Source organism: Accipiter gentilis, chromosome 15 (genome assembly GCF_929443795.1).
Source record: "Accipiter gentilis chromosome 15, bAccGen1.1, whole genome shotgun sequence".
Lineage (NCBI taxonomy): Eukaryota > Metazoa > Chordata > Aves > Accipitriformes > Accipitridae > Astur > Astur gentilis.
This window is the reverse complement of record NC_064894.1, coordinates 4284775-4305040: the sequence shown is the minus strand read 5'-3', so window position 1 is coordinate 4305040 and position 20266 is coordinate 4284775. Positions and strand designations below refer to the sequence as shown.

Here is a 20266-nt window from a genome sequence, read left to right as displayed (position 1 = left end):
TCCATATGAAATAGTGTTCAGTATAGGCCACTGAGCTGTATCAAGTGCTGTGAGGGATAAAAGATATAGTGTGACTTCCTTCATGCTTAACATAATTCTATACCAAAATATTCTTGAAATAGAGGGGGGGTTGTGGGATATCCGTATTGAAACTAACTTGTACTTGACTTGTATTTCTTTAAAGCACTGCATATCCTGAACCAGAGTTGAGCTGTTTAACTTGAATAGATGCATTTTTGATCACAATGTAGTCGGTAGAATTGAACACTTTGTCCTCCATGGTCACACTTTCAGGTGAAGCCTTGAAACAAGCTGTTGTAACAAAATAGGAATTTGAATATTTGTATGTTTAAAGTTGTGAGCATTTCTTCTTGTGCCTCTAATAAGAGTTCTCTTTTTTATTTGGCTGTTTCATGTGCCTTCGCTAGAGGGCAGTGCTATGCAAGAAATGTTGGTCACTATTAATTTCTACACTTCTTGTGCAAGATTATATATATACCTTTTAAAGCACCTCAGTGATAGCACTTAAAAGCCACATCTGCTTGATATATGAACCTCTAAAAATAAATGGAATGGGGAGTCTGTCTGCTGAGCTACACAAGTACTTTCTGATAATTCCTTGAAATTACATGTTTAATTCTTAAATATCTTGAACTGAAAAAGTTACTGAACTACTTTCAACTACAGTGCTGGTTGTGTACCAAACTGATCAGAAACAACTTACCTGTTCTGTTTGATCTCTAAAAAGGAGAGATTATCCTGTTTGGGCCACAAGTTAATCATTAGACCATATCTTAGCTGAACATAGCAGATGTAGAAAGTGGAACATAATCAACTTCCAGTTAAACTATGATGCCTGATGGCTTCAGGCTTTTTGCACTAGGTGTTCAAAGTTAGCTTTAACTCATTTAACTCTTTTTTAAAGGCATTTGCTATATTAATTTCAATGTGGTTTTTTTCTGTGTTCCTTATGGCTGATCTGGCTGATTATTATGTGTTCCCACCTTAATACACCCTTTTCAGTGCAACTGTTTCGTACCTTGTGCAATTTAAAAATGTTAAACTAGCAGTTATGTTTCCTAGTGGAGAAACTTTCTGAATTTTTTTAATATTCAAGGGTTTATCCTTGACATAGTTGCATGCTGCAACTTCTGCAAAACATGATTTTACAACTTGTCTCAACCTCACTTGTTTTCTGTTTTTTGCTTATGAGTGACTATTAACATACTTGGTAACTAATAAGAAAGGAGGCTATTGCCTTATCTAGCTGTGGGCTATGTGAGTTTGGCAAGTCTAAAGTGTTTTAAGATACTGAGTCTGCAAGAGACCAAAGGATAAAAACAGCAACTCTTCTTTCTAAATCTTAACTGTGGAATGACAGGAGAATAGCTAGGTCTACTAGAGACGGAATGGGAAAGAAAGGGACACAGGAGAAGTGAAGATTAAGCAAATGGGAAGCAATGGTCATGTAATATCTATTGAGGTCTTTTAGTGCTCATTCTGGAGCACAGAGTATATTTGGGTTTAATGGCATGCTGAGAGAATATCTAGAGTATGCTTCTTGGTGTTCTTCAATGCCTACTGATACTGTATAAACAGTATTGAATTGTTGCTTTCATGTTAGTTACAGGCTCTTGCTTCGCTGATGACAGGTTTCTTTGCAAATTCCTGTCTCAGGCCTAGCTACTGCTTCTGTGAATAACAAATAAGGAAGAAGTCTGAAGAGCTTTATTTAGACTGTTCTTTTCATAGGGTAGGTAAGCTGTTTTTTCTGTTGCTATAAGTTGTTTTGGTTTTCAGCGTTCTCTTTAGAGTAGAAGGCCACCTACTTCAAGAAGTCTAGGAAGTATAAATATGAACTTCATCCATCCAGAGATATTATCTGTATTGCCTGTGGGCAGATGCTCAAATCAGAATGAGGCACTTGCTCACAGATGATGACCTTAACTGGTACTTCCTAGGTAGTGAGCTCTTAGGGTTTAGCTTTCCAGCCCTTAAGCGAACTGATAGGGGGTGATCTATATGGATCACTTGTGGGGATTCAAGAGGGGAACCTCCTCCAAAATAAATTGTTTTAACTCTTAACTTAGAAATTTTTTTTCATATTGTAAAATGGGGTTTCAATGAAGCTGATCAGGCAGTCAGTAACAGCAGAGATAGCAGCCTGAGCCTTTAAAGACCTAACCTTGCAGCGTGTGTTATCAGATACCAGCCTGAACAGTTAGTGTTTGGTACTAGATTCAGTTCATTTTGAAGAACTTATGTGGAAAAAACAACCATGTATGCTGTAATTGCCTGTTACGTTTGGATGACTGTTTCTATTTTTCAGTGCAGTGTATCTTATCTGACTTAACGCTTCTAGCCAAAGGTTGTCTAAAAATAAGTCCTGGAAACTATTGTTTCAGTGGTGTAAATATGTCAAGACTTTAATTAGTTGTTTTATCAAAATTCATGTGTATAAATTAACTTGTCCTAACTACTCTAAAGGCTCTTCTGATATGTTTCTATGCATATTCTAATATTTGAACCCACAATGTGTCTCAGGACCAAGCCCCTCTCTTGGCTTCAGTGTACAGCTTTGGTTTTCCTGTGCTCTCTCCAATACATTGCTTGCTTGCTGAGTTGCAGATGCCCAAAATAATAGCCCTTGAATAACTTAACACTTGCACTAGACCAGGGGATTAAAACTTTGTTCAGGGCAGCCTTGAAGTTCTGCATCTGCCTGAAGGGAGATGCAGCCCTGAAACTGAGCTAATACAGCTTCTCATCAGACCTGTGACACATCACATGAGATGGCTCATCTTTCTGTCCTTCATTCTGTATCTTGTTGTCTTGAAGGGCTAAAGTGGCTTTTCCCCCACTGATGATGGGAGGCTTACTTGCATAATCATCTCGCTGTTGGCATCTTTTGTATTCAGGGAAGGAACTCAGACTTACCTTTATCGGTAAAGTAAGCTTGACATTCAAGTATATAATTCACATCTGCAAAACCAGCAAAACAATGTATCACTTCAAGGGTTGCAGTTTGCTTTGTAGAAACTTAGATTTAGAAGATTTAGAACTCTAAATTTTATTCCTTAACTATTTCTGTTGAGTAAATATTTGATATCTGTTAGTTCATGATAGCTGTTTGAAGAACAGGTGGAAGCCTCTGCTTAAGGGTGAAATCTCATAGCTTCTAAACTTAGGTTTATAAAATTATGTAGGTCTACTGTCATGGCAGTCTCTCTATTATATTTGGTTCTACATACTGAATGTCTTTGGCTGTGGCTGGAAATGTTTTGGGTTCCACAGAGGGACCTTGGTTAGATTGCAGCCTGCATTCTGGTTACAAAATTGGTCTTCATAAATGATCTGGATGGTGGGGCTAACTATATAGTCATATAGTTGGAGAATGATATCAAACTGGGAGAAGTAGATACAATAGAATGAAGAGCCACCATAGAGACATCGACAGGTAGGAAGATTGTGCCAACAAGAACAGCACCAGGTTTAGCAGATGTTAGGGTCTTCTCTTAGAATGGATTAATTCCAACCAACGGTTCATGCTGGGGTCTGACTGCCGGGGGGATGGCTCTGCTGAAAAGGACCTGGAAGTCCTAGTGGCCAGCAGGCTGAGCATGAGCCAGCAGTGTGCCCTGCAGCAGGAAGGCAAGCAGTGTCCTGGGTTTGCATCGGCAAGAACATAGCCAGTAGGTCAAGGGACACGATTATTCCACTGTACTTGGCACTTCCAAAGCCACATCTGGGAATACTGTGTCTGGCTTTGGTCCCCCAGCTTAAGAAACTGGAAAACTAGAGGCTCCAGCGGAGGCTTGTGAAAGTGATTAGGGAATTGGAGAATGCAACGCGTAAAGAAAGGCTGAAGAAATTCTATCTTCAGCGTAGAGGAGGAGGAGGATTGGGGGAGACTGCTTTTTAGCTCCTGTAGATAACAAAGCAGCTTAATGCTCTCAAAGGGGATTCTCTAAAGGGAGAACTGAGCCATATTTATGGACAGAGTTGTAAAGTGCAGCCTAAGTAAAATTCTTTTCCTTACATAAAGTAGTTAATCTTGTGGGTAGGCCTTTCTGTGGCTGTATAGCTGTGTCCAAACCAGAACTTCTGGAGTGTCTTCGAAAGCATGAAATTTCATTGCCATCACTAGCCTGTGATCAGAGATGTCTTTCCCTTGTATAGCTTTTACAGCAAAAAGCTCTAAGGCAGGGACTGAAACTACCAGTTACCTTTTTGTAGCTAAAAAAAATAGAATTTAACTTTATTTGGAACAGTCTGTAAACAGTGCTGCAAATACTCTTTTTGGTTTTTCTGGCTGTATATTTGGGTGACATATGAGGCTATGTCAGCTGTGAAGTCCTGAAATGCTGAGCAGATATCTAATAGCCTACTTTATTCTCTAGGAGTCTGATAAAACCAGTTCTAATACTTTAGCTACAAAAAGAAAGTCATGTAGTACAGGTTGTCAAAGATCTAGCTGAATATGTTCTTTACTAATATATACTTCAAGAAGTATTTGAAAGAAAATACTTTTCTCCTACCTTTACTTAAATGCTTTGAAGTGATTTAACAGGTACCACTGTTTCCTTGGGACTGAAGCCTGTTGAGAGGCATACATGCTGTCTGCTTGTTGAACTTAACTGACACTGTTCCAAGAATTTACTGGTAATTGTCACTCTGAATATAAGAAACCTAATTCCACAGTAAGTGAACAAGGCTGTCAGACTGCTAAACTTCTGTTTTGTGCTTTTGTAGCCTAATACTTGGAGAAATAATACTTGGAGGAATGTTCCCTGAAATCATGCAGTATTGTCACTTGCAGAGTGAAACTGAAGTCTGTGGGCTCAGTGTCAGCTATTTATATTGAAATGGCTATTAATTTAAATAGTTAATGTGGTTTTTAGCTACAATAATAGTAAATAAGACCCCTTTGTTGCAGGGGCTTAGAAATGGGTGTTGGTGGCAGGGTATATGGCATGTTGAAAAATACACCAAAAAAAATTGGATAGTGGCTTGCTTTGAGTATAATGTATGAGACATTAGTATGTCTAAGTAGGTTCTTAAGCAGGTCAAATCAAGTCTTCTGTACAGAAAACTCATGTGATCTGACAGCATGTATGGTGACATTTATTACACACTAGCATTTGTGTTAAATCTATTCTCAGTATTAAATGTAAAGCTGTGCACGAAGGAGGGAGTGGTATTCCTGTGAAAATCTAGAAAACCGCTCATTTCTGAAGTTAGCAAATGTACAGATATCAAGTACTCTAGTAAAACTGCATGTGTTAGTTGTGATTAAGAGAAGACTAATGTTCCTGCTGAGCTCTGCACTGAGAACACCCTATCACCAACAGCCTCCCACCCACAGAAAAACAAAAAAAGCCGATGGCTAATGTCTCTAAACTGCTTGGAGAAACTTCTGACCTTGGCCTAGATCTATAAGACTCATAAGGTAGCAGGGAAGAAATAGTGGCATTTTCTTCTTGTTTACCTCACCTCAAATGTCTGTTTCTTATGGTAGTGGAAAGATTACAGACTTAGCATTGGAAAAATCTGGGCATAATGTTGACATAAAACCTGACAAACCCTTTGAATGTTATAGGACTTATAACTGGGAGTAAATGCCAACAAAACATTTGAATGTGAATGGGTATCTAAGCAGTCTTGGAATGCAACTGAGTTTAGGTGCTCACCTAGCTTCTGCTGTGTCTTTTTACTGCAGAATTTTTTAGTAAATCAAATACTTTCTACATAATTTAATTTTAAAAGTAAGTTGAAGACTACTGACTACAAAGAAATTGGGTATGCTTTGCATCTAAAATTATTTAAGTTCAATATCTAGAAATTCCTGTATTAAACAATGTTTTGATTTTGATCTAAGGTGGGAAAGTTAAGATTTTCGCAAGCTAAATGATTTGACAAAAACCCCAGGGCTAGTTTGATAAATCTTCAGTGGGCTATGCTTATATGAAATCTTAATGCATGCTGTTGTCTCAGTGATTGTGAGATGCTAAGTACCATTGGGACAATGTGGGATGCTGGAATCTGTATGGCATGTTTGGTATGTTTTGCTTCAAAAAGAAAAAGAATTGATTGCCTTGGTACAAGTCTGTAGAAGGAGGGTGGGGAAAAAAAACACATCAGTGATACCTTATAGCTACAACATACAGCAGCCTTATCAGATCAAAATGTTTGGCAGAGAATTTGATTATGTATGTTTCTTTCTTATTTTAGGCTTATGGTATGTCAGCTTTGCCTCTTAACTTGATAAAAGGAACTACCAGTGCGGCTTATGAACGTTTAGAGAACACTGAAGATATTGAAGAAGTGGAGCAACACTTATTAAGGATTAAATCAAAGGTATAGTCTTCACTGTTCTCAATTTCTTAATGACTTTTTTTCCTGCTTGCTTACTAGTTTATGGTCATGCTGTAGAGAGTTCTTGTTCCAGAAAGAATAGTAAGACAGAAGTGACTAGCTTGCAGTTATTTGAGTTAGTTGGAAACAAATGTGGTCACTTCTGTAGTAGCAATTAGGTTTTCTTTCAGTCCTGTAGGAGTAGTTACTTCTGTTTGGCTGATAATGGTACTGGTGAGCTAAACTTAAGCTACTCCAGTCCTGCTTAGATATATGGAAGAGATACTTTGTAGAAGGTAAGAATATTAACCTCACTAATCTAGTCTGCTACCAGATATGGCATCCGATTTGTTGATACTTACTCATTGTTGTTATCAGCACTGGATACTTGCCACATGGAGCTGTCATGAGTAAGATTCATCAAACTATTAATCATCTTTATGAATAAATAACAGTCCCAGATATTCTTGCTTCCCAGTTAATGTACCTTGCTGTTATAAATCACTTCTTTATGAAAAGCGTACGTATGGAACTCTGTTCTGAATCCTAAACACCCCTAGGATGTTAATGCCATTTGTAAACTCATGATGGCTTTGCAGCTCACTGAAACACTGTGTCTAATGGAAGCAGGACACATAAAAACCTAAGAGCACAAGCTGAAGGAGGGTAAGATTTCTCCTTTACATACAAGATCCTAGGGGGAATCTCCCACTCTTTTCCCAACCCGTTGCAGACAATGGTTTGACCAGTGTTTTCACAACCCTGAGTGGGTGGAGGGGGCATTAAAATGCATTACTTTCATCCTGGCAGTCTATCTGGGCTGTCTTGTGCTTTGCGATGGTAGACCTCAGCAGTGTTGAAACAGTTCCAACAGTCTTCTCTTGGTACTTGACTACCTCTACACAGTGTGGGCACCTGCAGTGTTCTAGAAACCTTGTTGCATAATGAAACCTAAGAAGTAGTCTCTCCAGTTTAAATTATAAAGTTTTGGTTTTCTACAGACTACTGCTACAACAAAGGCATCTCTATTACCACAATCAATATGAGAAAGAATGAGAAACCTCTGAAAAATGGAGCATTACTACAGAGGACCATGTTGGATTATGAGCGTTTGCAAGCAACTGGACTTGTTCGATCTAGCAAACAAATATGATCAAAAAGTAGCAAGTCTTTGTTACATCTATATCTTAATGTGACCATTAGTATAAACTAATTTTCTTTGGCTTATGGATTATGATCAGGATTCTGCCTTAGTCTGTAATTGAAATCTTCAGTTACATTTGCATGAAATCATGAAAAAAGTGAGTGTTACTGAGTAATGTACATTGAAAATTAGAAGCATGAAATTATGCTACTTAATCTAATGAAAAGATTCAGGGTGTAGGATGGCCTTCTGCTATTAGTACACCTGGTAGCTTTATTTCATTAGTCTTAAGTAATTGAAGCTTGGACTTGCAACTTGGGAGCTTGGACCGTTTTCAAAAAGTCTTTTCAGGTCACTGAGGTGCTATACAGGGTATGGAGGATGTGTTCCTGTTAGAAGTACATGGTGATCTCCAATTTAAGTGTTACATGTGCCTAGAATGTGGTCATAGTCTTGTAATCTTTGAGAAATATATTTAAAATAGATTCACTTTAACCTTACTGGGTGTGAAGTGTTTCGCTATTTACAGGAAGGCTCTCTTAAAATAAGAGGGGAAGGAAACTGAATAGGGAACTTCAAAATTTAAAAATATATAGTAGGAGATGCACTAAAACTGTAAGAATCTTTTTTATTTAAGGATCAGTTTGTTGTACAATGACATCAATATTGGAAACAATTTTGGTTCAGCTACCTAATGCCCATTTTGTTGCTTTTGCTTATTAGCATATAACTGAGACTTAAGGATCTGCTACTCTATTTACAACAGAGTGCAATGGTGCCTGCTCAATATTTAGAGGCTCAGAATTAAAGTACATTCTTAAACATAATCATCAAACAAACAATTATCTGGTAAACGCAAGTAATTTTTTGGGTAATGGTGCTTCTTGTTTGGATTTCTGTAAGATTAATTTTTGGAACAGCAAGTACAAGAAACGTAGCTGAGTATCTGTAGTGGAATGCTGGAAAGAAAATACAGATGCCAAGCTTCATATATTGGCTTAGTCATGGAATTTGATTGGGAGGGACCTCTGAAAGGTGTCAAGTTCAACCCTCTACACAAAGCAAGGACGCCTCTCAGGTTAGATCAGGCGATTCAGATCTCATCTGGGCATTTTAAGTGTTTCTAGCCATGAAGACTGCCCACCCTGTTAAAATTTTTGAACATCCTCCTTGTGAAGAGCATTTTCTACCACCTAATAGGAATTCCTCTTCTTGCAGCTTGTGACTTTTGTACTTCATACTCTTGCTATGCATAGAAACAGTGTGAATTATTTACTACAAAGTCTTTAGAGTTGTTGTAGCTCATTAAACTAGATGTCAAGTCTATTGATTCAATGTTCCTTGATCTCTTGCACTATTTTTTTGGTAACCAGTGCAGAGATGGTCGGCCTTTGTCATCAAGGGATAGACGGACTGTACAACAACTGGAAGAGAGACTAAGGACACTTCGAAGAAGAGAGAGGCATCTGGAGTCTATTGAGAAAAGCTGGTGGACAAAGTTCTGTGAAGCTATCCGACCTCTGAAGGTAAAACTTTGTCTCACTTTTTGAGACTTAAATTGGAGTAACTTCCAGCTTCTTCCCATATAAATCATAGGTCAAGTTTATCAGTTACCATCCTGAATACCAACTGCTTATGTTTTTGATTACTATTATACTACAGAATGACAGCCCTATAGCAAGCTCTGTTTGAGCTCTTGGAAAACCTTTTACTTTGCCTAAAATATGATTAAGAATGAAAAGGAGCAAGTCCTAGCTGATCTACTATAGCACCACTGCCATAGAAAATCTGAGTATCTTGTCTTTTCTCAGGCATGTGAAAATGAGAAGAAGAGAAGGAAGAGCTCTATAGCTGTCAGGTAGCTCAGGTTAATCTAAATTACATGTAGCCAGCAGAAGTGAGAGATATTTTGAGAATATATGCATATGGAATGAGTATCTTGCCAAGTAATTACTTGGTCAGTAGTAAGCTAGCTGTATAGAACTTACATCTTGATACTTAACCAGTGCAAAGGAGACTATTACTGGGGCAAAGCTTTGATCTTGGTCTCTTTTTGATCTTAGGACTTTGATTTTAGAAGATAACTGGTTTTCAAGTCCAGTGCTTTTATGGAACAGTATTGCTGTATAAAGTATTTTTTTGCCAACTAGATGTAGGAAGAAATTTTAGTGTTACTTGAAACTGTAGGCTGCACTTTGAAAAGCTGAGGGGGGGGGGAGCTATAAGCAATTTCCTCTAATGTCATTGCTACTGTTAATGCTGAGTACGAATGGAAATGGGCTAAAATTGCAGTTGAACAGAAGCTTTCAGTGTGAAATTCTTAGTGGAGTTATCTTTCTATGGTACTTCAGAAATCAAGACCTAGCCCTTTCATTGAAAGGACAAATATCCCTAACTGTTCACTTTAATAGTTTGGACTCTTCCTTTAATTAAAAATAGCTTGTGTAGTTTCTTTTAACTTTTCACATTAACCTTAAATCTGGGAAATGCACTGGCCATATCTATTGTCTGTAGGGTTTTAACAGTTCATTATCTTCTCATAGGATAGTGTACAATATCATTAGTTACTTATAGATTATCACTTATGGTCAGCATGGTATTCCAGTGTCTCTTTGTTCTTGTGGTTTGAATGCTATTTATTTTCTCAGTAACTGTGACAGTCACTGTGAATTGTTGACTGAAGAATCACAGACTAAAGGGCAGTTGCAGGTGGATAATTTTTCCTGACAGATTTTTCACTTGGAATAGGGTTGTACTATAAAGTGTGTTACAAAGTTTGTTTACTTTGACTTTTCCTTAAGCTGTCCTGTGAAAGTAGTAATGTTCATCGCTTAATATTATCTTAACTCTTGCAGGACTGTTTTACTGTTATTTTAATAACATTTTAATTGTCTTTGCATGTATATAACCTGTCAATCATTCAGTTAGTAGCTTTCATGAAGAGGAAGAAATCTTTTAACTTTCACATATAATACTTCTGATCAATGTAGAAGTACAGCAGACATCTTAGCTTTGCTTATTGCTTTACAATACTTCTATCTTTAGTGCAACTTGTATATTATTGTTCAAGAATGGCCCTTTCTCAGACTTCAAGAGAAATGCCATTTGTTGTGAGGCGGGTATTGGATATGGTGAATGATATTTCTGCTTTGTTTGGGATGGTTGGGTTTATTGGAGTTGCAGACTCTTACTGGGACTGATAGAACAGAATATGTGTTCAGGAATAGCACTTAGTCTTGGAGGTCTTTTACAGTGTCAACTTAGTGTCTACATTCAGACTTCCATAATAATATTGTCTTTGCATAATGTCCACCTATATTCTTGCTTTAATTATTTTGTTATTGCTAAGTATCAATTAGTATGTGGTCTGTTGTTAAACAAAGCCAAAACTTTTTTTTTTTTCTCTGAAGAGTAAGCTTTCTTGACAGGGATTAAAGTAAATTTTGAGAACAACTGTTTTACTCAGAGATGAAGCTATTAATTTTTCAATTTAGTCAAAAGCAAGACGTGGAGGATCTCAAGGAAATGAGTAATGGTCAGCATGGATTGTCAAGTAATGTCACACTAGTCTAATTTCTTTCTATGAAATGTAACATTTCCTGTAGATAGAAAATCTACTGCTTCTCCTTCCTTTATTATGGTTTCTCAGTTTCATCTGATACTCTTAGCAGCAAGAGAAATGTGATATGCTCTAGGGATAGGTATAAAAACTGTTTAGGGGAAAAAAACCTCCAGAGCACATAATTATATATGCTCAATATATGAAGAAGACTATAGGTTGTGAAACATGGAAGTGTATTCAGCAATGGTAAGGTGGGAGTATTCCACTGTTTTTTCATGGGGTACTTCAAAACAGTAGTTTACCAACTGAAGAGATGCCTAAGGTGAGTAATGTAAGGAAATGAAGTGCTCTGTTTTGAACACTGAGATCGGTGTGAACGGAGCATGCTCATGTGGCTTAGCTTAAGCGGGGACTTAAGGGCATTGACATCAGTCCAAGTATATGGAGGCTACTACAAAGAGAACACTGGTCTCTTGATAAATAGAGAGTGGTATACTTGAACGCTAGCAAGAGAGAGATAAACTGTTCTCCTATCTAATCTTAAGGATAATGAGGACTTTGTATAGATGTGTCAGTCTTTCTACCTGCTGCTGAAGGCCTTCAGAGAAGTATAGGTACAGGTAATGCTGTCTTGAGGATGGAGGGCTAAGGTATTCCTCCTCTTTTTTTTTAATGTGCTTTTGATTCCCCCACCACTTCTCTGGAAAGAGCTGAAAGAGGGGAAACTGTAGGCAGTTGCTTGGATAACAGCCATGTTGGCAGAGTGTTAGTGCAGACTGTAGGTGCTGTCAGGAGTCAGTCTACTTGCCTCAGAGAAGCGGTGCAGCTAAACCGACAGGCTTTCTTCCTGCATTCACAGCTGCACCTTCTACTTCAGGGAGGCTGGCAATGTGACAAGCAAGGTGTGTGAATATTCCATGTCCAAAGTTTACATAGTGATAACTTAGTACTAAGTGTTTTGCTTCATCTAAATAATTTTTAACCCATGTTTGCCAGGTTGCCTAAAACTTCCTGGGAAGTAGATTGTGTCACACAATAGTGCTGGTGGGTTGACTTTACTGGCTGCCAAATGCCCACCCAGCTGCTCCCTCCCTCCCCATCAACAGGATGGGGGAGGAAATGAGTTGGAAAAATGTGTGGATCAAGATAGACTGGGCAAGCACTTACCAGTTACTGTCATGGACAAAACAGAGTTGAGGAAAATTGCCAATTAAAATTGATTTGAATGGTGAAAAACAAAGACAATTTAAAACACCTTCCTGCTCTTTCCCAGGCTTGACTTCACTCCTTCATTCTTGACTCCGGAGTGGCCCAGTGGGGATGGGGAATAGGGAGTTGCCATCAGTCCGTAACATCTCTTCTCTGCTGTTGATTTCTCCTCGTACTTTGTCAGTGTTCTAGCATGGGCTGTAGTTCCTGTCAGAAGAACCTGCTTCTGCATGTGAGATCTCTATAGACTGCAACTTAAGAAAATATCTGCTTGTTCTGGTGTGGGATCCTCCATGGGCTGAGCGTGGTTACCTGCTCCAGCATGGCTCTCTTAAAGGCCTGGGGGGGATGTCTGCTCCTCTGCCTGGAGTAGCACCTTCTTCTCTGAGCTTGGTGTCTACAGGGCTATTTCTCACTCTTTCCTCTCACTCTTGTGTTTTCCCCTTTCTTACATATGTTTTCCTACAGGGGCCATAAGCTTTGCTACTGGGTCAGCTTTGGCCAGCGGTAGGGCACTTGGTGCCAACTGGAAACAGCGCTGTCTAGTGCAAAACAGCCTCTGGCCTCTCCTCAGAGAGGACACCCCTACAGCCCCCCGATACCAAAACCTTGCTGTGTAAACCCAATACAAATAGTAAGTGTTCCCCGTGAGGATTCCAGCTTTGCTTCTCAGTTAGTGTACCTGTTCAGTAATGTGCCACCAGTTTTCTTTACTCTGTTAGTGAATACCACCCCTGAGAGGATGACTGCTGCTTTAAATTTTTGTGTTGCCTCAGTGTTGGTTCAAATTCATGTAATAGCTGTCCTAAGCAGATTCACAGTTTCTTTTTCGATTGGTACATGAGTACTGCTGTAGGAAATAGTTGGGCAGGTGAGTATACGAGGGATAGGAGGCAAAGAGCTCCGAATAACTCAAAAAAGGATGTTGCAGGGGTCAGGGGAATGTTTAAGAAGTGGAAGGAAGGTACCAGGGAAAATGGTGTAAGCAGAACATGAATAATGTCAGAAAAAACTTGATTATGTACAGTAGCAGTGGAAAAATAGGCTAATCATTTGAATATTTCTAAATTATTTGGCCTGACTTACTAAACTGAAATGAAATTCAACTTTTCACTATGACCTAGAAATAACATACTTCCATTTTTACTGTTAAGAAATGCCTATATTGACATTTTTGTCTTGGTTTTTGCTTAGCCATGTCTTTTAATCCTGTATGTTCAAATGTAAACCAAAGCTTTAAGTATACTAGTTCTTACTGTCTTCTGCTTTAGCTGCTTCCTTACTCACCTGTGCAGAGGCTTTCTATTAAGATGCTGAAGGAACTCGTTGTGAGCAGCAGTGTAAGTTGTATTAGTAGGTATTATTTCAACTCATTGTTTTGTAGTATCTGCAGTCTTGCATAAAAGCATGGTTCACTGGGGGGTTTTTTGCAGTTACTTGTATGCATATTAGCTTGCACAACAGATCGTAGATTAGAACACCCCAGTAGATGTGTAGAGGTGATCAAAGTGATGTAAGTGCAAGGTAGCAGCTCTGAAGCCTGTTCTGTAGCAAATGATTGAGTACAGGTGGGTATGGGGTCTATGTTTTGTAGCTGAGGGATGTGAGGAAGTGGCCTGGCAATGGAGCAGTTCAGCCTGGTTGTAGTGGAGGGGGTAATATAGCTTGAGGTACCATTGCTTTGAGGTCCTGCTTTCAAAAGGACTAGGGAGTAGGAAATAAGATTGTCTTGCATTGGAAGTTAGACTTCTCTTAATAAAGATCAAGGGGCTGTTTTCTCTTTTATTATTTTTTGTAATGACCTTACTAAACTCCTCTGTGTTGTTTGGCTGAAACCCAGGCTTTTTGGTTTTGCCTGTTCTAATAGTAAAAGCTTTTCAGCATCTGTTGATGAATAGTCCTGCTGTGAGAACAAGAGGTTTTGATTAAGTGCTGTTCTTTGCTCTGAAGTTGAACATGTACTCATGTTCTCAGGGGCTTGGATTCCTGCTCATTTACGCTGTGACACAAAGTAAAATTATCTTGTAAATTTTCATGGCTAAGTGTATTTAGAATATTTGAAAGTATTCTAGTTGGTTCAAAGCTAGTAAACAACAGTACAGTAGTGTCCCAATAAGATTCTAGATGACGGCTTTGTCCTTTGCTATAGGTGACAAATAGAAGGCAACAGTGAGTATAAAGCTCCTGCTGCAATGTTGTTTTGTGGTTTTTGGTGGCTTTTTTCTAGCCTATCTTAGGCTTTGGTGGGGTGCAGGGGGGGGAGTACTTAATCTTTCCCTTACCCAGATACCAAATGATACCCAACTGGAGGCATGGTTTTAATTTAATTCAGGTTGATACCCCTTGATAAGGCTCAGCTGGACTGGCTAAGTTGCAAGCTCAACTATTAGTCTGAGTGTTGGTATTCTCCTAATCGTTGGCCAACTGCTGGTTAATAGGCTAGAAATGAGGTGTCAATTGGTCTGTAATCAGTTGAGGTAGGAGGAAAATCTAGGTAAGAACATGAGGAGGATCCCTTCTGTGAAAGGCCTAAGTCAACTGATGCTCTGAAAATGTGTAAACCTGTGTTCATGTTAATTGCAAATCATTTGTGGTTCAGTAGTCTTAATAGCACTGTGGAAATACAGGAAGAACTAAGGTAGAATAAAAGTGTTTAATATAAACCTTTTCAATCTTGTATTTAATGGGACTGGAGTTGAGGTTAACATGGGAAAAAGGAGTGCTTTTTCAACCATTTATCCAATTCTAAGAGTGTTATGCATCACTTCAGAAGACAGACATATTCCAGAGGAAATATGAATACCTGTCTACCAGCAATAGTTGGCAGAAGGTAATGAAGTAATGCAAGCTTCAGACTCTTGGTCTTAATTGTTTTTAAACATCTGTTTCCTGTGTGGCTAATACCTAGTGGGAATTTGCTGTGGAGAGGTAAAATCTTAATACACTTAAATATGTGGAAATATGTGAGTTAGTAGTTGGTATTAGTCTCTAAATCTATACCTAATAAGGCCTACATAATTTGAGCTGGTTTATAAGCGATGTTCTAATACTCTGAGTTTGCAGATGGAAGCTTGTCTTGAGAATTTAATGAACAATAATAGCATTGTAACTCTGAATATCTTTAATGAGCAGCTGTAATAAAGTTCTTAACCTTTTCAAGATGGCTGTGTGCCAAGTTTAAGGTTAATAAAAAAAATTAAACTATGAAACTCCCTCATTCATATGGAAGACCATGCATTGCGTTCTTGCATATAGAATTTGGAAATAAGTCTGTCTAGGTTGTCTTAAGCCTAGCAATTTGAAAACATAATTGTTTTGGGAAGTTCAGCATGCTTACCCCAGCATATTCTGTGACTATGGTTTCTGGGAAAATACAGTGAAACCTGTTGGAGCTGTAACTGAATGGGTTTGCTGTCTGGGCTCACTTTTGTATGTCATCCCCTACAGCCTGCCCCCCCCCCCCCCCTAAAGAAAAGACTGAGAGAGAAAACCTGCCAAAGTGGAGAATAACTTCCTGAAATAGCTTGTAGCCCAGGAAAAACAACAGGAGGTGTTCTTGTTGAGGACAGCTTGGAGAGTTAAGTCCCTGGCTCAAGTGCTGTATTTGGTACACTTTCCTGTGTTTTAATTAAGATCTTAAGGAACAACCTTATTTCTCTGAATCTATTGGATTCAGACCACTCATAGAACTGAAAGAAATGAAACTACCTTTCAAAGAAGGTGGCTGCTTCCTCCAAAGATAAAAATGAGAAAGAAATAGGGATAAGAGAAATGTACAGGTATCAGAATATTACTTTCGGTTCGCTACACTTGCTGTTAAGTTGCCTGAATTCCTCCAGTTTAAAATAAACTCAAACTTTTCATACTCTGACTATATTCAGGGACTAAATTGTCTAGCCCTTTAAGATGTTAGCCTATTTTAATCTAGTCCTTAAAACTTGAAAAATCTGAATGCACAAAACCAGCTTGGCTGCTGATATGGTTGCTCTACAAAATCTTTGCTTACTCCTGGTAAACTTAGTTTAGTGTTTCATATGCTGCCTTGGATTAGCCAAGATTCGTATCTCAGGCAGTTCTGTATTAGTGTGCAAAAGCTTACAAAAAAGCCTACTATTGCTGATTTTTAAAATAGCAGTATTTCTTTTAATTATAGTGGTCCTTAAAAATTTTTACCTGTACTTACCTGTGCTTATGACTTGCTGGCCAAATAACCACAGCTGTTACACTTTTTTGAGGTTTCAAATTCTTGAATGCACTTGCAAGGAAGATTGTGGGGCAAATGACTTGCCTAGTGCAGCTAAAGGGGTATGGAAGGTCTTTTAGAATCTTTTCCAGAAGAGAGGCCCTTACCTGGTGGTGGTGATGTGGTCATAGTAATCTCATCTTACTTCAATCACTTGTGGATAGGTGGTGTTTTAGAATAATAGTATTTAAGTAGAACTTACCTAGATTTTCCTGAAACTCAAGTATTTTTCCTACTATCTTAGTATTATTTATAAGCATCTTATATTTTTTTTTCTAGTCCATTCTCAAGTCTTCACATCACTTCAAAGTTAAATTTCTAGGTGACTTAAACCTGTGTGTCAAAATACTTTGAAGTTGATGATTTCTATAACTTGAACCTTGAAAATTGCTTTGAAATACTCAATACGGATGAGTAACTGAGATGACTTGCAGGCAGAAGCAAGAAAAAGGTAGACCTGGTGTTTGGGCTTGGTGACTTGAGTTTTAAATTGCTCCCTCCAAGTGATTTGCTCATTGAGTGTTTCAGTAGCACTACAGAAGGGAGCGCTCTCATTCAGGAAAGGTGAGATGTTTCCTGTAAGTTGTTCACAGGTTGCCTCCCGTTGGAAGGTGAGCATGCAGGCGTGGTGGCAAAGGGAAGCAAACTCTAATTTCCCTTAATTAAACCCAGATGCATGTATACAGTTAAGGTTTTCCATATAATATAGCAAGTACAGGTTGTACCTTCTGCTACATGCTGTGTTCATTTGAGATAACATCTCATCTGTGTTCTTAATGACTCCTTTGACTTACAGGTAGACTTCTATATTGTACTATAGCACGTGATGTACTTTTAATGCTTCATCCTGAGCTTAGTGTATTCAAAAGGCAAAGAGGTGGTTTTCATCTTAGACAATCAACTTTTCAAATGGTTGACATAAACCCTGTTTGACAGAGTAAACTTTTGGTTGGCACTTCTCTATAGTATTTACCAAAAAGTTACTGTTTCAAGTGTTTCTGAGCTCTGAGGTGGTCCAAGATCATTAGTCCTTTATTGAAACTTTAGACAAGTCTTCATTTGTATCTACTGCAATCATTTTCAGTTAAATTGTAATAAATCTTTACTTCTAGATTGTGTGGGGAGTATTCTTCATCATAGTGGCACTGCTCTTCACTGTCTCTCTGTTTTTGTCAAAGTAAGTACATTTCAGCATTTTCCTTAACAACTTAAACTACATAGTTTCTGCTCTTATGTCAAAATCAGGGGTGGTTTGCTTCAAGCGTCATCCCACTTCTTTTCTATGCTACATTTCTGTAATTAAAGCTGCATTTCTCATTATAATAGTATATATTGAAAGTAAGCAAAATGTGATAAAACAGATTGAAAAAAGGACACGGTTCAGCTTGATTGACTGCGTGCTGCTGAAAAGTTCTGATTCAGCAGAGAAATTAAGCATATATGTTAAGGAAGTTTAATTCAGACTACAGAAATATTCTGATTGCTTGAATAAATCTTAATGCATGTAGGTACTTCTTGGGCTAGGTACCAGGTGCTTAAACTCTTGCAGTAAATGACTTGTATAATCCATTATGATGTGTATTACATTGTAATTGTTTCATGGTATTGAAAGCAATATAGCCAGCTGCAAATCTGGTGGATTTCAGTGAAGATTGACACTAACCAGAGGTCTCAAATGTTGGCATTTTTAGTTTTTCAGACAGGACAAATAAGCTCTATGACCCAACCTAGGGAAAAGCTAAAATGCCAAGGAGATGCAGAAATCAATATACTTTTTCATAGGACAAGTGCAATGAGTGTGGTAAAACAAAGCGTGTGTCTATATAGATATGAAAAAGCTGTTAGTCTCTGGGCTTAGTTCAGCTTTTTTTTGAGCTGCTCTTTTAAATTAAACTGAAGACAAAGCTCTGGGAGAGCTGTAGTACTTACCCAGTTTTTCTTAATTACTGCAGTTTGGACAAAGCTCTGCATTCGGCTGGTTTCGACTCAGGATTTATAATTTTAGGAACTAATCTGACCAATCCATTGAATATGCTGTTACCTATTCTTCAAACAGTAAGTAAAAAATTGGTGATCTACATAGGTAAGGATGTTCCCCTCTGTTTTCTGGTGAGCTATCAAAAGGCGAACTATGCTCCCCAAGTAATTCATTAAAATGAAACTGTCTAGATGTTTATTCTGTAAAAGCAAGGCAACTTCCTTGTTAACAATTAGTTATTAGATTAACAGTTAACTAATTAATGGTTAGTTATTAGATACTGATAGGAAAATCTTGGGTGGATGGAAGCCAGTTGTTGGAGGAGGGTGGTGCTTGAAACTAACTTTCACCTGGTGAGAATGTAGTGGCAATGAAGATTGACATCACTTGTAGTTATCATGGACTTTCTCCCATGCCCTACCTACATTCTAGTTGTTTGTGTACTTGATAGTTTATGACCTTTAAGTGAGATAAATGCACTTTTTCACTTTTTAATATATTTATTGCACCTTGAAAAATATATTATGCTCTGTGCAGTTATGTATGTTATAGTAAAGCATTAGTCTTTGAAACAGACCCTACATAAGAACAAACATCTGTTAACTTCAGTAGGGTTGGAAGGCAACAAGGCCGCGTACAAATTTGGCAATCAGTCATAGGTAAGCTAAGAAAAAGAAAAGCCTTAATGTAAGCTAGTGCTTTATTCTCCCCTAGCTGAGTTCTTTCCATATTCTTGGTGTGATGGGTTGGCACAATGCATTGCTTCCCCATGGTTTCTAAAACTATTGAACGCCTAAGCTTGCAGTTTACTGAGAAAAGTAGTGTTCAGCAACAGTATTATCTCAAGCTGTTATTAGTCCATCTAAAACTTGATTTTTTATTTACGAATTTGTATGCAAATCAGAAATATTCACAAATAGAATGCCTATACAGTCCTAAAATGATTGTTACTACTGCAGACTTTAAGTGTACTCTCAGAACAGAATTAAGTATTTCTTGGCCTAAAACTGTATAACATTTCAAAATGAAGGCAAGTTTTAAATTAAGAAAAATGATCCATTGCTTTCCCAGAATTATTGTATAAGTTCTATAAGCAGCAGGCCATATTAGCTGTATTTGGAGCCAGCTACGTAACACTTTTAGAGGGAAGGACTCTTACTACCTCAGATGCTATATGAGGGAAGGACTCTTACTACCTCAGATGCTATAAGTAGAAACTACTTATTTAGATTTAAGTGGGGGAAGAGCTTGTTTTCTAGTTTGAACATTTTCTTTTTTTAACTGCTTGTCGTCTTGTTTTAGGTTTTTCCACTGGATTATATTCTTATTACGACTATTGTTATGTACTTTATCTTCACTTCAATGGCAGGGATTCGAAATATGGGTATATGGTTCTTCTGGATAAGGGTAAATATGAATTAAGAGTTTAGCTTATAATACTCAGTAAGATGTTTAACAACTGTGTGACAATGAATCTATTTAATAAATAGCTATTATTTACGTACTGCTTCATAAGTACTGGATGTTGCAAACAGCATTGTATGTCTAATGAGTGTTAGAAGCCTATTTTACAATTCTCGCTGCTTTTGAAAGGTGTTCTGGTTTTGCTAAGTTATCAGACCAAAACTGATGTTTTAGTTTAAGCAATACAGTCAGCTGACTCAAGTGTTTAATCAGTGGCACTTTGGCTTCTGACTTTTCTGAGTTAAAGCCATATAATTCTGATATACTGGGAATATTAATGAATTTTATGGTCAAAATCTGAAATGTGCATGC

The 20266-nt window shown here is 38.0% G+C and overlaps 1 protein-coding gene across 1 annotated transcript in view; it reads left to right on the top strand.

Annotated features, from left to right (window-relative positions):
• The window catches only part of LMBRD1 (LMBR1 domain containing 1), an 82798-nt gene that overhangs the window by 39792 nt on the left and 22740 nt on the right, over positions 1-20266 (top strand). Inside the window, exons 8-12 of the mRNA XM_049817772.1 lie at positions 6232-6357; positions 8872-9024; positions 17625-17689; positions 18465-18567; positions 19793-19897. Of these exons, the coding sequence (XP_049673729.1) occupies positions 6232-6357; positions 8872-9024; positions 17625-17689; positions 18465-18567; positions 19793-19897 (552 nt within the window). The remainder of the gene's footprint in view (positions 1-6231; positions 6358-8871; positions 9025-17624; positions 17690-18464; positions 18568-19792; positions 19898-20266) is intronic.